At 38.1% G+C, this 24,093-nt stretch overlaps 1 protein-coding gene across 1 annotated transcript in view; it reads left to right on the top strand.

The window, feature by feature from the left end:
• LOC128652465 (multidrug and toxin extrusion protein 1-like) overlaps positions 1–24,093 on the top strand; it is a 191,073-nt gene that overhangs the window by 138,698 nt on the left and 28,282 nt on the right. The window contains exons 9-10 of the mRNA XM_053705403.1: positions 3,031–3,144; positions 3,229–3,296. Of these exons, the coding sequence (XP_053561378.1) occupies positions 3,031–3,144; positions 3,229–3,296 (182 nt within the window). The remainder of the gene's footprint in view (positions 1–3,030; positions 3,145–3,228; positions 3,297–24,093) is intronic.

The following is a 24,093-nucleotide window of genomic DNA, read 5'->3' as shown; positions in this document are numbered from 1 at the left end:
AGGTCTAATGGGTATATATTCATTCATGTTGTCTCTCTCTCTCTCTTCTACTGGAATATTCATTATTACTATTATTAAGGGTTCCAGTCTCATATATGTCTTTTGTATTATCATTTGTATCCATGTTGTCATTCTTAGCACTTTTATTGTGAACATCCTGTTTGCCTCTTTCAAACTTGTTCCATTTGGTTAATAGAATATCCCTTTTGAGATTATCAAGTCTCATTATCATCAGTTTTTGTCTCTCTTTATACTCTTGTTCCTCCCTTCTTCCTATAAGTTTATCTTTTAAATCAGTGATTTGGGTATTTATTTCTTGTAGCATTTCTTTACTAGATTTTTTTAGGACTTCTATAAGTCCCTCAGATGCTGTGTTTAGAATCCCTTCCCATTATTTTTGTAAAACTGTGCTCAAATTAAAAGTGCAATTTTTCTTTAACTGCAGGCCTTGTGGTATGAGGCCTTTTTTGTGTACATGTCAAGAAAAACTAATTCAAATATTTGTTTCAACTCTTTGCTCATAGCCTTTTCTAAGTCTTATCAGGACCGTCTTTAACACAGGGCAAAAGGGGCAGCTGCCCAGGGCCCAGTTTCTGTTGAGGGGCCCAAGAGTCCTAAAAAAAAATGTTTTTTTTTTTTTTTTTTATGGTTCATACCAGACTGCTGATTTGACATGGGGAACACACACATTCAGTCCTAATACTGTCACAGTCAAAAGTACTCTGCTTATATATATATATATATATTTTTATAAAACTGTGCCAGACCATGCCGGTGTCATGTGATATGCCAAGCTATTGCCATGTGCTGTTTTAGATGTGCACTGTGCAGCACTGAATTCAAAGCCCTAACTCAGCATCCAGCCTTCCCACTGCGTCATAAAAGGTCCTACTGGGGTTACCACTGTTACCAGGTAACTGCTCTGGTGGTGGGGATTGTTTCTGGGAAGGGCTGACTGTAGGTGCATGCAGCAGAAAACTGGAGCGGCAAGCACATGAGGATTTGAGCATCTGTGCAGCTGCATACACTGCTCTCTTCAGTCTTGAGGCTATGTGACTCATCTCACACTGTATCCATGCAGCCATGGACAGACAGCATTCAGTCTGCTGGTTCCCTTAGCCCTGCTCTTTCTGCTGTGGCCCTAAGATCAACTAACTGAAGTTTGTTAGGGGAACAGTGCTTTGTAGAAAGGTGTCAGTGGGAAGAATAAGTGAGTGCACACACACCCCTTCCCATGCAGCATTGTCTAGTGCAAGGTGAGAGGGTACTTGTTCCTAGCAAAGAAGTGACATGTGCTGCTGTGGCTGATGTATAGTGTCATGCTGATACTTCACACATTAATGTAAGGTTTATTTTTATAGTTTTTGTTTTCTCTCTGTCTCAGATTTTACAGCTTCCCATAGTAGTTCTGCTGTTCCAGTCAGTAAACTTATACTGCACCTCCATACATCCTCCTCAGTCTTTACCTTGCTTTGCTCCTGTTGGCTGCCCTAAACCTCTTTAACCAACTAACCTCACACCAGAATCACATTCAAAAGAATATTAAATTAATCCACAGTGGAGGAATTTATATATTTATTTACTTATTAGTACTGTTTAGGTCCAGTTTCACATATTGCAATTTATTTCATTTTTTTAAATGATTAGCTCAGCAGTGGATAATCCACTGCTGGGCTAATAATTAAAAAAAAAATGATTTAGTTGTTTTTTGGGATGTTGGGTTGGAGAGTGAAATTGCATGGAGGGGGCCCAAGAAAATTTTCGCCCAGGGTACAGTCAATATTAAAGACGGCCCTGAGTCTGATAATAAAATATTGACACTAACCATTTCATTGGTAATAACATTTGTGATGGTAATGTTGAGTCCTTCAGTTAACTCGGCACATATTTTTTCCCTAAATGAAAAGACATCCTCTGATGTCATATTTAATCTGCTGCAAAAACACTAATTAGCGGAAATGTGATAAGTGGTGAAGAAAAACTAAGTGTTTGCACTTGAAAAATCACCCACTGCCTCTCCCGGGTTCACCTTCTACAAGGGTACCAAATATTAGAAGTGATACAGTATAAATAGTAGGAGGGCGCTAGAGCGGAGTGAAAATAAGTGTAGGTGACTATTGGTGCAGAAATAACAACCTGTGTAGGACGAATATAGAACAAAATAAAAAATATTATAGAATAAGGTTTTTGTTGAAAGTAAATGCATAACACATAAATATATATGTATTTAAGCATTTACATATATATTTATAGTGAACAGACAATCCTCATAGACCACAATGTAAAGGCACTTATCAGTGCCATTTTTTTTCTAACACCCCACACTCGCTCACTTTAACCCCTAAAAACTGCTTTGTGTAGTTTTCTTTTTTTCTTTTTTTTTAAAAAGATGCTACATTTTTTTTAAACAAAAAGGGACCTCACATTTTATTTTGGGGACAATTGTGGGATATTTTAAAAATTAACCAGAGACTTCTGGTTAATTCTGGAGCTTTATCGTACGCTCGTAAATTAAATATATTAGCGCTCCCCTTGTAATCTAGCCCTTCATTTTTACTTTACACTATATTTATCTTGTAGAACGAGACAACAAGTGAATATGTGTTTTGTTCCTTGTTTAACATTATTATATTGTACTATCAATCACACTGCTCTAATGGCAATAGTAAACTGAGTATGCATTTGACATAGATAACGGTAGTTTGGTGCTGAGGCTACAGTTTTTTTCAATGATTTTGTCCTTGTATTGACATGTTCCATTTCTTTTGCTAGTATGGTTTCTGTAGTATTTTTTTTTTTTTTAACAAAATATACTATAGGAGAGAAGCTAAGTAGTTTACTTTTGCAGAAATGTTCACACATTTTATATATGGTTTTTATATCAATATCAATTATCCTACAGTTGAACAACATAAAGTAATGTATTATTTGTACACGTCTATCTCTATTAAACCTGCTTTATATTATAAGAAATATGACTAATTTAATAATTAAGGTATTTTCCTAATCATTTTTTATTTCTTTATACAGGTTGGTCTATTGATTGCTTGACAGACTGGGGATCTTTCTTGTCCCTAGGAATTCCCAGTATGCTAATAATGTGCAGTGAATGGTGGTGCTATGAAGTTTCAGTCATTTTAGCAGGTTATTGAAATATTACATTAATCTCTTATTTATTCTAGAAAATGTCATCTATTTCATATTTTATTTGTTTCTGTCTCTTTTAAGGTCTCATTAACCTGGTGCAGCTTGGAGGACAATCGGTTATATACCAGGTGTTGTTTGTAATATATGAGGTATAGAAATTTCTACTTTTTTTTCTCTATTTGTTTCCTTTTTTGTGAAGCTAATTTCTGCTTTAGTGAGCCCTTCTCTTTCTGTCTTTGTAAACAATCTATGTCACCAGTTCTAAGCATCCAGAAAGTGTATGAGAAAATATATGTCTATAGGAATTTAGCGATACTACATTTATATAATACTTTATTAATTATTAAAAAATCGGTATACAATACAGATATTTACTCCCCTCTGGTTTCTAGAACCCCTGCCTTCCCACAGTCTCTCCCAAAGGCTGTTCAATTGATGTGTGTATAGACAGGGCCGCCACTAGAAATTTTGGGGCCCCTGACTTAACCATTGATGAGGGCCCCCCCCCCCCTCCTTTGACATGTGCAATGTTTGACCAAGTGACTAAATCGTATATGCACTTTATTCTTAAGTGTCTATTTAAACTTGGAAATGTTGTAAAGGTAGTAACATACACTGAAACACACACACACTCACTCATAAGAATTCACATATAGACACTCTAGCAAACACGCAAAGAAACTCAGACACAGACACCCAAACAAACACTTAGCACTAGTTTACATTGACCTGACAAGTAATGAGGTAAACTACAGTTTTGTAAAAAAAAAAAGGAGATTTAGGCCTAGATTTGGAGTTTGGCGTTAGCCGTGAAAACCAGCGTTAGAGGCTCCTAACGCTGGTTTTAGGCTACCGCCGGTATTTGGAGTCACTCAAAATAGGGTCTAACGCTCACTTTTCAGCCGCGACTTTTCCATACCGCAGATCCCCTTACGTCAATTGCGTATCCTATCTTTTCAATGGGATTTTTCTAACTCCGGTATTTAGAGTCGTTTCTGAAGTGAGCGTTACACATCTAATGACAAAACTCCAGCCGCAGGAGAAAAGTCAGTAGTTAAGAGCTTTCTGGCTAACGCCGGTTTATAAAGCTCTTAACTACTGTGCTCTAAAGTACACTAACACCCATAAACTACCTATGTACCCCTAAACCGAGGTCCCCCCACATCGCCGACACTCGAATATTTTTTTTTAACCCCTAATCTGCCGACCGCCACCTACGTTATCCTTATGTACCCCTAATCTGCTGCCCCTAACACCGCCGACCCCTGTATTATATTTATTAACCCCCCATAACCTGCCCCCACAACGTCGCCTCCACCTACCTACACTTATTAACCCCTAATCTGCCGACCGCAAAGCGCCGCCACCTACGTTATCCTTATGTACCCCTAATCTGCTGCCCCTAACACCGCCGACCCCTGTATTATATTTATTAACCCCTAATCTGCCCCCCTCAACGTCGCCTCCACCTGCCTACACTTATTAACCCCTAATCTGCCGACCGGACCTGAGCGCTACTATAATAAAGTTATTAACCCCTAATCTGCCTCACTAACCCTATAATAAATAGTATTAACCCCTAATCTGCCCTCCCTAACATCGCCGACACCTAACTTAAATTATTAACCCCTAATCTGCCGACCGGAGCTCACCGCTATTCTAATAAATGGATTAACCCCTAAAGCTAAGTCTAACCCTAACCCTAACACCCCCCCTAAATTAAATATAATTTGAATCTAACAAAATTAATTAACTCTTATTAAATAAATTATTCCTAATTAAAGCTAAATACTTACCTGTAAAATAAATCCTAATATAGCTACAATATAAATTATAATTATATTATAGCTATTTTAGGATTAATATTTATTTCACAGGTAACTTTGTATTTATTTTAACCAGGTACAATAGCTAAAATAGTTAAAATAATTACAAATTTACCTGTAAAAGAAATCCTAACCTAAGTTACAATTAAACCTAACACTATACTATCAATAAATTAATTAAATACAATTCCTACAAATAAATACAATTAAATAAACTTGCTAAAGTACAAAAAATAAAAAAGAACTAAGTTACAAAAAATAAAAAAATATTTACAAACATAAGAAAAATATTACAACAATTTTAAACTAATTACACCTACTCTAAGCCCCCTAATAAAATAACAAAGCCCCCCAAAATAAAAAAAATGCCCTACCCTATTCTAAATAACTAAAGTTCAAAGCTCTTTTACCTTACCAGCCCTGAACAGGGCCCTTTGCGGGGCATGCCCCAAGAAGTTCAGCTCTTTTGCCTGTAAAAAAAAACATACAATACCCAAGCCCCCCAACATTACAACCCACCACCCACATACCTCTAATCTAACCCAAACCCGCCTTAAATAAACCTAACATTAAGCCCCTGAAGATCTTCCTACCTTATCTTCACCATACCAGGTTCACCGATCCGTCCTGAAGAGCTCCTCCGATGTCCTGATCCAAGCCCAAGCGGGGGGCTGAAGAGGTCCATGATCCGGATGAAGTCTTCTATCAACGGCATCTTCAATCTTCTTTCTTCCGGATCCATCTTGCAGACCTCCGACGCGGAACATCCTGCTGGCCCGACGGACTAACGACGAATGATGGTTCCTTTAAGGGACGTCATCCAAGATGGCGTCCCTCGAATTCCGATTGGCTGATAGGATTCTATCAGCCAATCGGAATTAAGGTAGGAATATTCTGATTGGCTGATGGAATCAGCCAATCAGAATCAAGTTCAATCCGATTGGCTAATCCAATCAGCCAATCAGATTGAGCTCGCATTGTATTGGCTGATCGGAACAGCCAATAGATTGCGAGCTCAATCTGATTGGCTGATTGAATCAGCCAATCGGATTGAACTTGAATCTGATTGGCTGATTCCATCAGCCAATCAGAATTTTCCTACCTTAATTCCGATTGGCTGATAGAATCCTATCAGCCAATCGGAATTCGAGGGACGCCATCTTGGATGACGTCCCTTAAAGGAACCGTCATTCGTCGTTAGTCCATCGGGCCAGCAGGATGTTCCGCGTCGGAGGTCTGCAAGATGGATCTGGAAGAAAGAAGATTGAAGATGCCGTTGATAGAAGATTTCATCCGGATCATGGACCTCTTCAGCTCCCGCTTGGATGAAGACTTCATCCGGATCATGGACCTCTTCAGCCCCCCGCTTGGGCTTGGATCAGGACATCGGAGGAGCTCTTCAGGACGGATCGGTGAACCTGGTATGGTGAAGATAAGGTAGGAAGATCTTCAGGGGCTTAGTGTTAGGTTTATTTAAGGGGGGTTTGGGTTAGATTAGGGGTATGTGGGTGGTGGGTTGTAATGTTGGGGGGCTTGGGTATTGTATGTTTTTTTTTACAGGCAAAAGAGCTGAACTTCTTGGGGCATGCCCCGCAAAGGGCCCTGTTCAGGGCTGGTAAGGTAAAAGAGCTTTGAACTTTAGTTATTTAGAATAGGGTAGGGCATTTTTTTATTTTGGGGGCTTTGTTATTTTATTAGGGGGCTTAGAGTAGGTGTAATTAGTTTAAAATTGTTGTAATATTTTTCTTATGTTTGTAAATATTTTTTTATTTTTTGTAACTTAGTTCTTTTTTATTTTTTGTACTTTAGCAAGTTTATTTAATTGTATTTATTTGTTGGAATTGTATTTAATTAATTTATTGATAGTGTAGTGTTAGGTTAATTGTAGGTAGTTTATTTAATTAATTTATTGATAGTATAGTGTTAGGTTTAATTGTAACTTAGGTTAGGATTTCTTTTACAGGTAAATTTGTAATTATTTTAACTATTTTAGCTATTGTACCTGGTTAAAATAAATACAAAGTTACCTGTGAAATAAATATTAATCCTAAAATAGCTATAATATAATTATAATTTATATTGTAGCTATATTAGGATTTATTTTACAGGTAAGTATTTAGCTTTAATTAGGAATAATTTATTTAATAAGAGTTAATTAATTTCGTTAGATGTAAATTATATTTAACTTAGGGGGGTGTTAGTGTTAGGGTTAGACTTAGCTTTAGGGGTTAATACATTTATTAGAATAGCGGTGAGCTCCAGTCAGCAGATTAGGGGTTAATAATTGAAGTTAGGTGTCGGCGATGTTAGAGAGGGCAGATTAGGGGTTAATACTATTTATTATAGGGTTAGTGAGGGATTAGGGGTTAATAACTTTATTATAGTAGCGCTCACGTCCGGTCGGCAGATTAGGGGTTAATAAGTGTAGGCAGGTGGAGGCGACGTTGTGGGGGGCAGATTAGGGGTTAATAAATATAATATAGGGGTCGGCGATGTTAGGGCAGCAGATTAGGGGTACATAGGGATAATGTAAGTAGCGGCGGTTTACGGAGCGGCAGATTAGGGGTTAATAATAATATGCAGGGGTCGGCGATAGCGGGGGCGGCAGATTAGGGGTTAATAAGTGTAAGGTTAGGGGTGTTTAGACTCGGGGTACATGTTAGAGTGTTAGGTGCAGACGTAGGAAGTGTTACCGCATAGCAAACAATGGGGCTGCGTTAGGAGCTGAACGCGGCTTTTTTGCAGGTGTTAGGTTTTTTTTCAGCTCAAACAGCCCCATTGTTTCCTATGGGAGAATCGTGCACGAGCACGTTTTTTGAGGCTGGCCGCGTCCGTAAGCAACTCTGGTATCGAGAGTAGAAGCTGCGTTAAAAAAGCTCTACGCTCCTTTTTTGGAGCCTAACGCAGCCTTTATGTGGACTCTCAATACCAGAGTTATTTTTATGGTGCGGCCAGAAAAAAACCGGCGTTAGTTTTTCGGGTCGTTACCGACAAAACTCCAAATCTAGCCGTTAGAAAACAAAATATGGAGTTCTGATTATCTTTTTGTAAAGGAAGATACCAAGTAAATGATGACAACAGCATGCAGTGGCTGAAAGGAAGGGCCCTGAACTGCCTAAACAATAATTTAAAGGTTAAATGGTAGATTGGTGACTTCCGGAAAGGTCTCATTAGTCTCAAAGTCTGTAGAAAGATGTGAATAATCAGTAGTAAGATCAAAATGTCCTAAAAATGAACAGACAATGGACAAACACACACACACACACACACAAACTCAAACTTGCACATACACCCAAGGAAACACCAACAGAGACCGCCTCAGAAAACACACAAAGACATACACACAAACACACACACACAGAGACACCCACAAAAAAACACAGAAAGACATACATACACACCCTCACTGAGACATCCACAGAAAACACACAAAGACATACACACACCCTCACAGAGACACCCACAGAAAATACACACCCTCACAGAGACATCCAAAGAAAACACATACATACACACACACACACACACACACCCTCACAGAGACATCCACAGAAAACACAGACATACACAACCACCCTCACAGAGGCATCCAGAGAAAATGCACAAAGACAAACACACGCCCACCCTCACAGAGACACCCATAGAAAAAGCTCAAAGACATATGCACACACCCTCACAGACATCCACAGAAAATGCACAAAGACATACACACCCACCCTCACAGAGATGCCAACAGAAAAAAAAATCACATACACACTCGTAGAGACACAAACAAAAGCACAAAGACATAAACACAGACACCCACAGAAACACTCACAGTAGGAAACATGTATGCACCTTGCATCCCCTACATCAACAGTGTGTGACATGCGTGATAAAAAAAATGCAGAAATTAAGAGATCACTTTTTAAAGAATCATATTTGTAAATGTGCAAACAAAAATAATTCTGTGAATTCAAAATTGTACATTTAATGATCTGGGTAGGTGGCTAGATGAAGAAAAGTATTTTTAAAAGGTTGACATATGTTTGTTTGATATTTTCTCCATTTTCCCCAACCAAGAGCACCACTTCAAATATAGTGTACAAATGTTCCCATCTGTCAGTTGTACTTGTGGATTTTGAAAATGCTGTACTCTATATGGTCTTGGTGGAACCATAAGCTGTGGTACTCATGCCATTAGATCTGGTTAAATGCAGGATTTAAGATTGTTGGTATGCATTTCAAAATTAAGTCAGCTGTAGAGTAAACTGAACAGTTTAAAGTTAACCTGTCTAATTTCCAACACTGAGCTATCTTAGTCTGAGAGTATAACATGATATGCAGATGTAAAAATCTTAGATAAAATGCCTTCTTGTATCTGGGAAGTCCTTGCATAAAGGGGCAGTAAACTGGCATGTAATATATATATCATTTGTGTATTGAGGAGGAAACATTTCTGCATGGTTTTAAATATAGAATTTCTACAGCATTGTCAAATAATCATAAATACACTGCTGCTAAAAAATGTGTTTTTATGGACCCCTGGCCCCACCATACAACTACTACCACACTGAAGTTACAATCTTAAATTGCACAAAGAAATAAAAAAATTTGCTAAGTAATTCCTACCTCCTCTGCAAATGAAAGTGATCAGCCGTCTGACTCAGGCACACACTCTACAAACAAAGTGCCAACTCTGTCTCACACTGTGCATAGTGGTTTAGTGCACACTCAGAAATCCTCTCAAATGCTAATACTTTACTCATTGTAATAACATTTCCCATGCTCAATTAGCACTCTGCTGTAGTACCCACAGGTGGCTGCCAAAATGTAATTTTTTTTTTTAAGTTCTTGCCTCATGGGGCCCCCCTAGCCCATTGGGCCCCTGACAGGAGTCACCCCTGTCACCCCCTGATGGTGGCCCTGTGTATAGAAGGAGTATTTTTTACTGTTCCTGCTGCATAATATAGAAAGGTGCAGGGGGCTATATGCAGCTTAACCTTGCAGGTTTAACTGCTGCTGTTTCATACATGCAACAGATATTGTTCAATTTGATTTTGCTTTTTATCATGTGAGAATAAATGTATGTACATTATCAGATACAGCTGTGACACTAGCATCGACTGTGGAATATACCCCAGTAAATTGATTGGAACCTTTGGCGAACAAGCGCCTCCTTCTATACACACACTTATTAATTATTTGTGTGTGCGTAAACAGGGTATAAAAAACCCCAAAAAATAAGTAGAAGGAAAAATTTGCTGAGGCAAAATTAAAATGAGAATTAAAAGGAAAAATAAATAATTAAAGGTCAGAGTGTCTAAACAATTATTCTTTAGATTTGTGTGCTCCAGAATGCTCATGGCTTCATAAAGAAAGAGAGTCACTACTTGTCATGATACAATTATGAGGTGTAGTTGATAACTGGAATAGTCACCCAGCAGAGGTGGGGTGGTATCTCAACATTGCCAGGGTTAGCTTGAATTGTTTTTCCTCTCTGTGTAACATTCTGTCTGTAACTAGCCTTCATTTATCAAAATAACCCTCCTCTCCTGCTGTACAAGGAGCCAAAAGTTTGCCTTTTGATACTCTGAGATAAGAAATACAGTAATTCCACCTCTGAATCAAAGAAAGAAAAAGGGGGTTATAAAAGAGTCATGTGACCAAAAGGGGGCTGGTTTTGCTAAACAAACAAAAATGTAATGGGTTATAGTTTTAATGCAGTCTGGAATACATTAGAACTCTCTGGGATACATTTGATACATTTGATCAACAACAAGGACATACAAAAGGAGTCCCCACAGGCGTACTGGAAGCTTAGTGATGTGTGCAAGTGTAGGTCTGTGTTTTGGTCCCATTTTATTTTCAAGAAATGTATTTTGCATCTATTCTGTTCTGTGTATGTCCTTCAGTTCTAGGTAATTTGGTTTTGTGTAACGTTTATTTGTCTTTTGTCATTAAAATATTAGTAATCTAATTCTGTCTTTAGGCTCTAGTATCTGAAGTCACAAACCCTTAGAGACAAAGTTGTAATAAGATTACCAAACTGTTACTTGTGTGGGTTAATGGTAAATGACGGAAATTCTCTGTTGGGCAGTCCCCATTTTGAATTAAAAGTGATGCAGTGAACTTAAAGGGACACTGAACCCAAATTTTTTCTTTTGTGATTCAGATAGAGCATGAAATTTTAAGCAACTTTCTAATTTACTCCTATTATCAATTTTTCTTCATTCTCTTGGAATCTTTATTTGAAATGCAAGAATGTAAGTTTAGATGCCGGACCATTTTTGGTGAACAACCTAAGTTGTCCTTGCTGATTGGTGGATAAATCTATCCACCAATCAAAAACTGCTGTCCAGAGTTCTGAACCAAGAAAAAAGCTTAGATGCCTTCTTTTTTATATAAAGAAAGCAAGAGAACAAAGAAACATTGATAATAGGAGTAAATTAGAAAGTTGCTTAAAATTGCATGCTCTATCTGAATCACGAAAGAAAATGTTTGGGTTCATTGTCCCTTTAAATGAACATACAATTAAAATTTTAAATGTACAATAATAAATGTCCCACATCTAGTTCCATGCAGTCTTCAAAGAGATGGTCGAGAATCTTAAAGCTAGCGCATAATAGTAGGAAGCATACAACATTAGTTTGGGAATATTAAAAAACATGTTAAAAACTACTAAAAAAATCATAGTCACACAAAATGTAGGCATGTATAAACATAATATCTGATATGAATTAAATGTCATACTATTAGCATGCATGATAAACTAATTTTTTACCCCAACATAATTTCTAAAAATTAAAGTGTCATCATCATCTGTTAAACTAAATATGCTATACACACACATATACCCACAAACACTTACATACAAATATACACATATATACACATACACACACATATACACGCACACACAAACACATGCATACATACATACATGCACACATATACACACAATCATATGCACAGAAACACATACATACCAATATATAGAGACATACACACACATATACCTGCACATGTACACTGGCATTCAAACGTTTGGGCTCACTTAGACATTCTTATTTTTCCTGAAAACATGCATGAAGTGAGTTTGAATAGGAAATATAGTCATTGACAAGATTAGAAATAATGGATTTTAAGTGAAACAATAATTGTGTCCTTCAAACTTTGCTTTCATCAAAGAATCCTTCATGTGCAGCAATTGCAGCCTTGCAGACCTTTGGCATTCTAGTAGTCAATTTGTTGATGTAATCTGAAGAGCTTTCATTTCATGCTTCCTGAAGCACCTCCCACAAGTTGGATGGCTTGATGGGCACTGCTTACAAACCATATGGTCAAGCTGAGATCTGATGACTGTGCTAGCCACTCAGGGCCACCCTTAGCATCTGCAGGGCCCTGGGCAAGACACATTTGTGGGGCCCCTCATGCCAGCCCCCTTATTTCCATCCCCAATATTACCTGCAATCTGTGTTGCCCATCCATTTCCCAACAAAGCACTACATATTACACCTCCAGATACCATAAACACTTCTTTAAAAACTAAGAGGATGTTCATTTCACTCTCTCATACCCTCACACTGGGGATGTTCATTTCACTCTCTCATACCCTCACACTGGGATGGGGACCCCCAAAGCTCAGGGCCCATGATGGGTGCCCCTTTCATCCTGCCCACCAAGGTGGTATTTTACCAACTAGGCCGTTATTTTTAAGGTTGAAAATATAAATTAAATTGAAATAAAAGATGCTATCATATTAAAACTACTGCTAATTGTCTTAGACAACCTAACTACCAGGGATTAATATGAAAGTATATATACAATTAGCTAAGATGAACATAGCTTCCTTGCTGATGATATAACCCTCTTGAATTTCAGTGCAATTTTAGAAAGTCCAATAAGCATAAACGGCTAGATTACATGTCTCTTTTTTTATGAGTAAAAAAGAAGCGTTAAGCCTCATAACGCTGCTTTTTTACTACCGCTGGTATCACAAGTCTTGCAGATTTAGGGGCACCGCACACTTTTTTAGCCTTACAGCAAATCAACTTACGCAATTTGCGTATAGTCTTTTTTCAATGGGACTTCCATAGCGCCGGTATTACTAGCTTTTCCTAGGAGGCCAAAAAGTGAGCGGTACAGCCTATCCCGTCAAGATTCGTACCGCATTTTAAAGTTAGTAGTTATGAGTTTTACACTACAAAGCTGTAGCATAAAACTCATAACTAAAGTGTTACAAAGTACACTAACACCCATAAACTACCTATTAACCCCTAAACCGAGGCCTTCCCGCATCACAGACACTAAAATAAAATTATTAACCCCTAATCTGCTGCTCCCCTAGAATAAACATATTAACCCCTAAACTGCCGCACTCCTGCCTGGCAAACACTAGTTAAATATTATTAACCCCTAATCTGCCGTCCCTAACATCACCGCCACCTAACTACATTTATTAACCCCTAATCTGCTGCACTAATGTCGAGCCACTATATTATATTTATTAACCCCTAAATCTAAGTCTAACCCTAACACCCCCTAACTTAAATATAATTAAAATAAATCTAAATACAACTTACTATTAATAACTAATTCCTATTTAAAACTAAATAGTTACCAGTAAAATAAAACCTAAGCTAGCTACAATATAACTAATAGTTACATTGGGGCATATCTATCAAGCTCCGAATGGAGCTTGATGTCCCGTGTTTCTGGCGAACCTGCAGGCTCGCCAGAAACAGCAGTTATGAAGCAGCGGTCACAAAGACCGCTGCTCCATAACCTGTCTGCCTGCTCTGAGCAGGAGGACAGACATCGCCGGAAATCAACCCGATCGAGTACGCATTTAGCTCTATTGCCACCCAAAGCCCTAACCTAAAAATAAAACCCACCCAATATACACTTAAAAAATCCTAACACTAACCCCTGAAGATCCACTTACCGGGAGAAGTCTTCATCCAAGCGGCAAGATGTCCTCAAAGTGGTCCTCCAGATTGGCAGAAGTGGTCCTCCAGATGGGCAGAAGTCTTCACCCAGACGGCATCTTCTATCTTCATCCTTCCGATGCAGAACAGCTCCATCTTCATCTTTTATTTTTATTGGCCAGTTTGAGGTATGACTTTTTCGTTGAAACTGTGCCTAGAAGGCCAGCATCCCGGAGTTGTAGCTTCACTGTTGACGTTAAGACTGATGTTTTGCTAGTACTATTTAATGAAGCTGTCAGTTGAGGACCTGTGAGGCGTCTGTTTCTCAAACTAGACTCTCTAATGTATTTGTCCTCTTGCTCAGTTGTGCACCGTGGCCTCCCACTCCTTGTTCTATTCTGGTTAGAGCCAGTTTGCACTGTTCTGTGAAGGGAGTAGTACGAGATCTTTGGTTTCTTGGCAATGTCTTGAATGGAATAGCCTTAATTTCGACTTATGAGTTTCATAAGAAAGTTTTTTGTTTCTGGTCATTTTGAGCCTGTAATAGAACCCACAATTGCTGATGTTCTAGATACTCAACTATTCTAATGAAGGTCAGTTTTATTGCTTCTTTAACAAGCAGAACAGTTTTCAGCTGTGTTAACATAACTGCAAAAGGGTTTTCTAATGATCAATTAGCCATTTTTTAAATAATAAACTTGGATTATCAAAGATTATGTGCCATTGGAACAAAGGACAGATGGTTACTGATAATGGGTTTCTGTACGTCTAGGTAGATATTCCATTAAAAATCAGCGGTCTCCAGCTACAATAGTCATTTACAATATTAACAATGTCTTTACTGTATTTATGATCAATGTTATGCTATTTTAATGGACAATAATTGTCTTTCAAAAACAAGGAAATTTCTAAAACCCCAAACTTTTAAACACTAGTGTATATACACATACACAAATATACACATGCATATTCACATGCAAACACAAACATACACACATATATACAAATATAAACACATGCACAAACATATACACGCAAAAAACATGCACACATACATACACATAGATGCACACAAAGAGATGCACATAGCCTAAGGTGCTTGTACCACCTGGTAATGACTCAATTTGTTAATTGCTGACATGATATGAGCCCCACTGGTTCTCTAAGCAGCTGCAGTATTTAAAATGCTGGTGCACTGAGAATATCTAGCTATGCAGAGAAAAATGCCAACACTAAAACAGTGATAGCTTTTACTAGAAACATTTTTGTCAATACATGTATATTGCAAATATGTTTCTATTTAAATATGTAATTCATGCATGTACATTTTAATTTTGACTGGAATGACCCTTAGGGCTCCATGTATTAACCATTGTGGGGACAAGCTTCTCACCTTATGAAGCTGTCCATATGCCTTTGCTGTATACGGGCAGCGGATCTGTTAATGTGCTGACCCGTATGCATCATTACACACTCCAGTGTGTGTAATGCCCGTTCCTTCTCTCGCAACCGATAACACACGAGAAGGGTCTGACAATCACCCTGTGCAAGCATTTTTTTTATTATTTTTTTATTTGGTGTTCACATGGAATTACTTAATTTTTTTATGTAAGCAACATACTTCTTCTTATATATACAAACAGGGGTGGAACTGTAAGCGGTGCAGGGGGCCCAGAGTGAGAGCAGATTTATGTGCTTTTTTATATTTTTTATTTTATTATGCCATGCCATGGAGCTTGTTTCCCCACATTGCAGGGACACGAGCTGTGAAAAGTGAAATTTGGCCAGCTCTGGCCACCGCACTATCATTTATCCAAGAGAATTTCCAGCCTCCAAATAGTAAAAAATAAAAAACCTTTATTTACACAGGGTCCATAATACAACAACGTTTCAAACCAGCAATTGGTTCTTAGTCATGTCAATGAATAGTTGCACAGGTGTGACTTTTATACCTATCAAACAATTATCAGGTTAGACAACACTACCATCTTGTGGATTTTTTCTAGTATACATGTGAATAAATATAACATTGTAAAGTCAAATTGACATACAAAAACTAGCATTACAAATATCTGTAAAAAATACTCCATGTATATTCATAATAAAAACCAAAAAATCAAGCAAACCTATACAAACAGAAAAAATCAGAATCATGCACCAATCTATTTTTAGGTATATTTAAAAGAACAGAGACCAATCAAAATCAAAATGGGAGGAAATGGCTAATAAATTTAGGGCAAGAGGATAAGATCAACTTGAATCTATTAATAAAGTTGGAGACAAACAAACTAAAAAGAATGAAGGCAAGAAGAGAGATAGAATGATATTTGTTGTCACCCAATATAATCAGTTGGGACCAAAAATCACTCACATTCTTAACAAATATTGGTTCATTTTGAAGGATTGTAATCCCCAAATTGAGAGTTATCAAGAGAGACCAATGACAGCATGTAAGAGAAGTTGAAGCTTGAAAGATCTCTTAGTTCATGATGACATAGGCAGTAAAAAGTATAATGTTCAATCTTACATAGGATACAAAAGAAGAGGCTGTTATCCCTATCTACACTGTAGCCATTGTAGTTCAATTATAAAAGGGGAAAACTTCTTTCATCCCATTAATGGAACAACATATAAAATAAAATATTTTCTAACATGTAGGAGTACATATGCAATATACATTATTAAATGTCCATGTGGTAGAATTTATGTGGGTGAAATGAGTAGAGAGGTCAGAGAGAGATTGACTGAACATAAGTCCAACATTAGGACTAATAACAAAGATGCCCCTCTTTCCTGTCACTTCCTCTCCATGGATCACAATATTAGCCAGCTACGCTTTCAAATTATAGAACATGTGGCTAAATCAAGGAGGGGAGGTGACAGGGAATTGATGTTGAAGAAAAGAGATGTTTTGGATTAGAAAATTGGATTCCCTACAACCAAAATGACTTAATAAGGATTTTGATTGGTCTCTGTTCTTTTAAATATATCAAAAAATAGATTGCTGCATGATTCTGATTTTTTCTGTTTGTATAGGTTTGCTGGATTTTTTGGTTTTAATTATGAATATATGTAATAGTAGACATGGAGTAATTTTTACAAATATATGTAATGCTAGTTTTTGTATGTCAATTTGACTTTACAATGTTATATTTATTCACATGTATACTGGAAAAAATCCACAAGATGGCAGTGTTGTCTAACCTGATAATTGTTTGATAGGTATAAAAGGCACACCTGTGCAACTATTCATTGACATGACTAAGAACCAATTGCTGGTTTGAAACGTTGCTGGACCCTGTGTGAATAAAGTTTTTTTTATTTTTTACTATTTGACCCCTATGACATTGGGGTCTAGCTAACCCTATTTACGTGCCCCAGAACTTCAAGTGAGGTGTTGTCTTCCCCTGTGAGTTGTTGCTCCGCACTATCATGCCAGCACTGGGGAAAAGGGGCAGTGCCACTCTGTGCATCCCGGTGAGCTCCAGGTCTCCCTTTCAAAAGAGCTATCTACAAGGCCATTTTAAGGGGTGGGCAAAGCAGGCTACTGCCCAGGAAACCAGGTACATTTAGGGGCGAACTGGGAGCAGTCACTTATCTGTCAGGATAGGTTAAGTCCAGAGTTAGACCCAAATGCTAGAATGAAGTTTGAAAACACCCTAGCACTGTGAGTATATTCCAGGACCTGACCCTGCGACAACTATAGTAATATACTCACTGAAATAAACTGGAAGTTGATACAGCAGGGTCAGGAGAAGAAACTTCGAGTAGATAGGGTTAACCAAAAGAGTAATCCAACAAGCAATATCCAGCAACGTGAAATCAGGCAGTTAGGGGTTAACCAGTAGAATAGTCAAGCAAGCAAAGTTCCAGCAACGTGTAATCAGGCAGTTTTGGGTTAACCAGTAGAATAGTCAAGCAAGCAAAGTTCCAGCAACGTGTAATCAGGCAGTATGGGGTTAACCAGTAGAATAGTCAAGCAAGCAAAGTTCCAGCAACGGGTAATCAGGCAGTTTAGGGTTAACCAGTAGATTAGTCAAGCAAGCAAAGTTCAGCAACGTGTAATCAGGCAGTATGGGGTTAACCAGTAGAATAGTCAAGCAAGCAAAGTTCCAGCAACGTGTAATCAGGCAGTTTAGGGTTAACCAGTAGAATAGTCAAGCAAGAAAAGTTCCAGCAACGTGTTATCAAGCAGTTATCAGGAATCAGGCAGGTAGGGTAAAGCAGGGTAGGAGTTAAACAAGCCAGCAATTCTAACCAAACAAGAGATTCAGAAAGCACTCACAAGCCAGGAATTAGAACAAACAGGCACGAGGAGAGGAGACGCCGGAATAAGAAGACCTTCTGACGTCAGCAGAAGGGGCCGGCGAGAACAGGGTTGCTAAGCAACCAAGGAAGCTCTACTGCGCTGACACAGGAAAGAAGGAAGCGATCAGCAGCTGAGCGATCGCGACATTATCTATATAAGTTTTTCTGAATGTGCAGTTTGGTGTTCGTGTGTGCACATTTCCTTTACTGTCTGTTGTTCGGCAGCCTCTTCCCCCCTCCTCATTGTAGCCACCTCCCCCCTCTCCCTCAGTCCTGGTTGTTAGGGAAACAGACACTGCATCAGAGATTTAAGGTGGGTGTCAATTATGATGAGGCTACACACTCCTCTGGCAAATCAGGACACTGGCTAAGATTTTTTTTTTCCTTGAGCTCATCATTTACCCTTTTTATGCAGCACTGATTTGCAAGCAAACTGTTATGCCTCAAAGTGAGTAGCCTCCCACTATCCACAGTAACCCACTGAAGCCTTTTTCAAAAGATCAGGCACATTATTTCATTAGTTTAATTTTAAATCACTTTCTGAGTTACTTCAGTCTTCATAAATGCTCCATTCTTTAGTCCTTCAGACTGTACTGCATGCCACTCATAGAAACATAGATATTGACGGCAGATAAGAGCCATAGGCCCAGCAAGTCTGCCGATATTTCCTAAAAGTATAAACTTATCTAGTTCACAGGATAGCCTTATGTTTGTCCCAGGCATTCTTAAAGTCCCCCACAGTTTTTTTCACTACTACCTCTTGTGGAAGTTTATTCTATGAATCAATCACCCTTTATGTAAAGAAGTGCTTCCTCAAATTACTACTGAATCTACTATCCTTCAGCTTGAGATCATGACCCCTTGTTCTTGAGTTTTCCTTTTTATCTAAAATATTCACTGGCTCAGTTTAACTAAGCCCTTTATTATACTTGAAAGTTGCTATCATATCATCTCTTTTCCTTTTCTCTATACATAATTAGGTAATTGAGCCTCTGCCGGTACATTTTGGTAGCCCTTCTTTGCACAGATTCAAGTTTGCTTATATCCTTCTGAAGATATGGGCCCCTATTTATCAACCCATCAACTTACTTTCATTCTCCGGCACCAATACGCTCGCCTAAGATCGCCTAACATCGCTGCCGCAGACCTGAATACGTTCTCCACAGTTGCCAAAAAAGCTGTCAAAAAGCCGCGCACCAAGTACGGGGCGATGAGCAGCGGACTGTTGTTAACTAACAGTCATCAATCTCGCTGCTCTTCAGCTTTTTCACAGTTTTATTGGTATACTGTCACTAAACACCCACACTATACTAAACTGTTTTACCCCTAAACCGCGCTCCCGGAGCCCACCGCCACCTACATTATACTTATTAACCCTTAATCTGCTGCCCCCTACACCCCCGCCACCTACATTATGTTATTAACCCCTAATCTGCCCCCCCCCACACCGCCACCACCTACATAATACTTATTAAACCCTAATCTGCCGTCCCCAACGTCGCCGCCACTATATTAAATTTATTAACCCCTAAACCTAAGTCTAACCCTAAAACCCCCTAACGTAAATCTAATTTAAATAAATATAAATACAATTCCTATCATTAACTACATTATTCCTATTTAAAACTAAATACTTACCTGTAAAATAAACCCTAAGCTAGCAACAATATAACTAATAGTTACATTGTATCTAGCTTAGGATTTATTTTTATTTTACAGGCAAGTTTGTATTTATTTTAACTAGGTAGAATAGTTACTAAATAGTTATTAACTATTTAATAGCTACCTAGCTAAAATAAATACAAAAGTACCTGTAAAATGAAACCTAACCTAAGTTATAATAACACCTAACACTACACTACAATTAAATAAATTAAATAAATTACATACAATTAACTAAATTATATACAATGATCTAAAGTACAAAAAGAACAAACACTAAATTACAGAAAATAATTAACAAATAACAGAAATTTAAACTAATTACACCTACTCTAATAGCCCTATCAAAATAAAAAAGCCCACCCTAAAATAAACCCCCCCTAGCCTAAACTAAACTACCAATAGCCCTTAAAAGGGCCTTTTGCGGGGCATTGCCCCAAAGTAATCAGCTCTTTTACCTGTAAAAAAAAAGTACAAACAACCCCCCCAACAGTAAAACCCACCACCCACACAACCAACCCCCCCAAAAAAATTTTAACTAAAAAAACCTAAGCTCCCCACTGCCCTGAAAAGGGCATTTGGATGGGCATTGCCCTTAAAAGGGCAGTTAGCTCTTTTGCGGCCCAAAGCCCTAACCTAAAAATAAAACCCACCCAATACACCCTTAAAAAAAACCTAACACTATCCCCCTGAAGATCGACTTACCGGGAAACGTCTTCATCCAAGCTGGGCAGAAGTGGTCCTCCAGAAGGGCAGAAGTCTTCATCCAAGCTGGGCAGAAATGATCCTCCAAACGGCAGAAGTCTTCATCCAGACGGCATCTTCTATTTTCATCCATCCAGGCTTAATTATAACACATTAAATACAAGAGTTAGCAAGTTTGAAACAACGTTCATAGGAGGATGGCATGTAAAATTTCATTTTTACATATATTCTACATATAATATAAAGAAGAAAGCAGCCTATTCATCTACAGTAAGCAAGACTTGATAAAGGGCCAATTCTATATTATAAGTGAAAGTAATGGTGCAGATGAGATTGAGAGGATAGCAGCCAAAGATATATACATAGATATATATGCATATAAGAAATGTGTAAAGGGTAACAGTGCAAACAGAATTAACTTGAAGCGGTATCTATTTTATATAAGTAATGACCCTATCTATGGTATTTATGATATTGTATCTCTCAACACCTAAATGGGCCAATATAAATATATATATATATATATATATATACTATCAGAGACTAAGCTAAAGTATATAAGTACATTCAATGCCAATGGTTAATAAGATCAAATTCAGAATTAAAACTGTCAGGAACCTGAGTTTGTAATTTAAAAATCCAAAAGGCTTCTTGTCTGGCCAGGAGCTCATCCTTATCCCCCCCCCCCGGGTGGTTGACTGATGGTTTCAATTGCCCTTCACTTGAAGCCTTTTACATCCCCCTCGTGTACTTCAATGAAGTGTCTTGATAAAGCAGAGCAGAATTTCTTGTTTTTTATATATCCAAGGTGCTCTCGTATCCTGGTTCGTATGTCTCTAGTGGTCATGCCCACATATTGACAATAATGAAAGACACTTTCAATTAGGTACACAACATAGGATGTTGAGCATTTTTCACATCCTTTGGTTTCAAAAATTTGATTACTAACACATGAATAAAACTGTTTTCCCTCCACTATAAAATCACAGGCTTTACACCTACCCCCCATTTATATGTCCCATGAACACTTAGCCAGGTGGTAGGCTGTTGTTTTTGTGGGAGAGTGGGGGACATAATGTTACCTAGGGTTAAATTTCTCGAATATATACATTTAAAACCCTTCTCAAACGTCGTTTTTAATGCTTTGTCACCATATACTAATGGGAAATATTTTCTTAATATTTCACAAATCTCATAGAATTCTGAAGAATACTGTGTGATGAACAAGGAGTGTTCATCCCTAGTATTTTTTGGTTTATGGCTAATGGTATCTTGTCTGTCCATTCTAACCACTTCCTTAGCCACATTCCCCACCATCTTTGGCTGGTAGCCTCTTTCAATTAATCTGTTCACCATTTGTGTACTTTCCTCTTCAAAATCCATGTCAATATTGCAGATCCTTCTAGTGCTTAGTAGTTGTCCCTTTGCAATGTCTTTGAAAACATGTCTGGGATGTGCACTTTGCTGTGTAATAGTGTGTTACCTGAGATGGGCTTTCTATACAATTTGGTATTAACTCTTCCAGACAAAGAATCCCCCTCTAGGGTAATGTCTGAAAAGTTAATTTTATGTTTGTTCCACTCAAATGTGAAGCTTACACCATTGTCACTGCTATTCAAGAATTGAACACATTTCTCTGCATCTGTTTCATCTGATGTCCACACTATAAGCAGGTAATCTATGAAGCGTTTATATAAGTGAATGCTTCCTACAAACGGATTACTTTCTGCATAAATAAAACACCTCTCTAGCCAACCCATAAAGATGTTTGCATATGAGGGGGCAAATTTAGCCCCCATGGCGGTGCCCTGCTTCTGCAGATAGTAAACCCCCTCAAACAGAAAATAGTTATGTTGGAGAAGAAACATAGTGACCCTCAGTATATATTCAATCATTTGACTCTCAATATCGTAGTGTAATTCCAGAAAATATTTAATAGCTGAAATGCCCAAATGATGTGGGATGCTGGAGTATGAGGACACTACGTCTATGGTGAGCCAACTACAGTTTGGTGTCAATACCAAGTCTTCTACCAGTTGTAATACATGCATAGTATCTTTAATGTGGCTGTGTAATGATAGAACAATGGGCTGTACTATAGCATCTAACCACTCAGATAATGGCTCCAAAAGGGAGCCAATGCCCGAGACAATGGGCCTTCCCTTTGCCTCTACCAAGCTTTTGTGCACTTTGGGTAGATGGTGAAACACTGAGCTAATAGGGTTAATCACATATAGATATTTCTTGGCATCAATATCTATAATACCCTAATGTACACCATCATTAAGTAAGCCATAGAGCTCCTTCTGAAATCTATTGACTGGATTGCAGGACAAAATGGTATAGGTATTAGGATCCTCTAACTGCCTCTTTGCTTCCATAATGTATGTTGACCTATCCAGGAGAACCACACTGCCACCCTTATCAGAATTTTTTATTACAATGGAATGATTGTTTTTAAGGGTACCTAAAGCCTCCTTTTCTCTTACTGATAGGTTCTGTTTTGTTGCTCTCTTGGATTGGTGTAGATGTCTTCTACCACCCATTTGTGAAACAATTCTAAGACTTTACCCCGACTTTGTATAGGATAAAACTGGGAAGACTATTTAAATTTTGGAATGGCAACTGGTGTAGAATCATTTGAAATATTAGATTCTCGGTAGAGATTCTCCAATGTTGTTAAAGCACAAGTGTCTGCGAATGAGGGTACAGATGTATTAGTGGGCCCTATTTCAGAGCACACATTGTCTGTTGTTTGAGTCAAGTCAGTACTTGTAGAGAAATGCTTATGTAGAGTCAGTTTTCTAACAAATCTGTTCACATCACTAATTGTGTGAAATAGATTCAAACTACTGATTGGACAAAATCCTAAACCATAGTTAAGAACCCTAATTTCAGCCTGGGTAAGTCTGTGTGATGATAGATTTACTATACTGCCTAAAGATGATGATTCTCATTTTTGTTTTCCCTTAGGGAATACCTGTGTTGTTTGTTGACAGGATCTTTCTCTCCCCCTGTGGATTGTTTCAAAACCGGCCGAAAAACCTGTGTGTTATCTGTAAGGCATGGGTAGTAGGTGTTCTATCAACATTAGATTGGGGGTTATCAATCATAGGTCCTTGTATAGCTAGGTTGGTATTTTGGGTCTAGCTCCCTTGTCTACCATATTGTGAGAATTACCATTACTACCGGCCACACCAGTGTGTACCTGGGTGTTTGGATTCGTAATTATTTGAGCAATCTCATTTTCATATCCTGAGTTGTCATCTCTTGAGGTTGAAGCTGCAAAGGAGGATTGGTCATCATCTGTGGTGTCAATATCTACAAATGTTACTTTTTTCTTTTTCTGCTTGTTCCTTATGCGTCTGTGTGAGAAACTACCAGGATTATGGTCTACACTTTCATTGCCAGTGTTATTTTATCATTAACATTTTTATTTTTGTTAACAGTATGCCTATTTCTAAATCGCCTGGGTTTATGCCAGATAAAGACCCGGTTTTCCTGCTAGTCTCTCTGATCGCGTAGGAACTTTGTAT

The sequence above is a fragment of the Bombina bombina genome, chromosome 3 (assembly GCF_027579735.1).
Source record: "Bombina bombina isolate aBomBom1 chromosome 3, aBomBom1.pri, whole genome shotgun sequence".
Taxonomy (NCBI): domain Eukaryota; kingdom Metazoa; phylum Chordata; class Amphibia; order Anura; family Bombinatoridae; genus Bombina; species Bombina bombina.
Note: the sequence above shows the minus strand (reverse complement) of the source record. Positions and strands in the feature narration are given on the sequence as shown.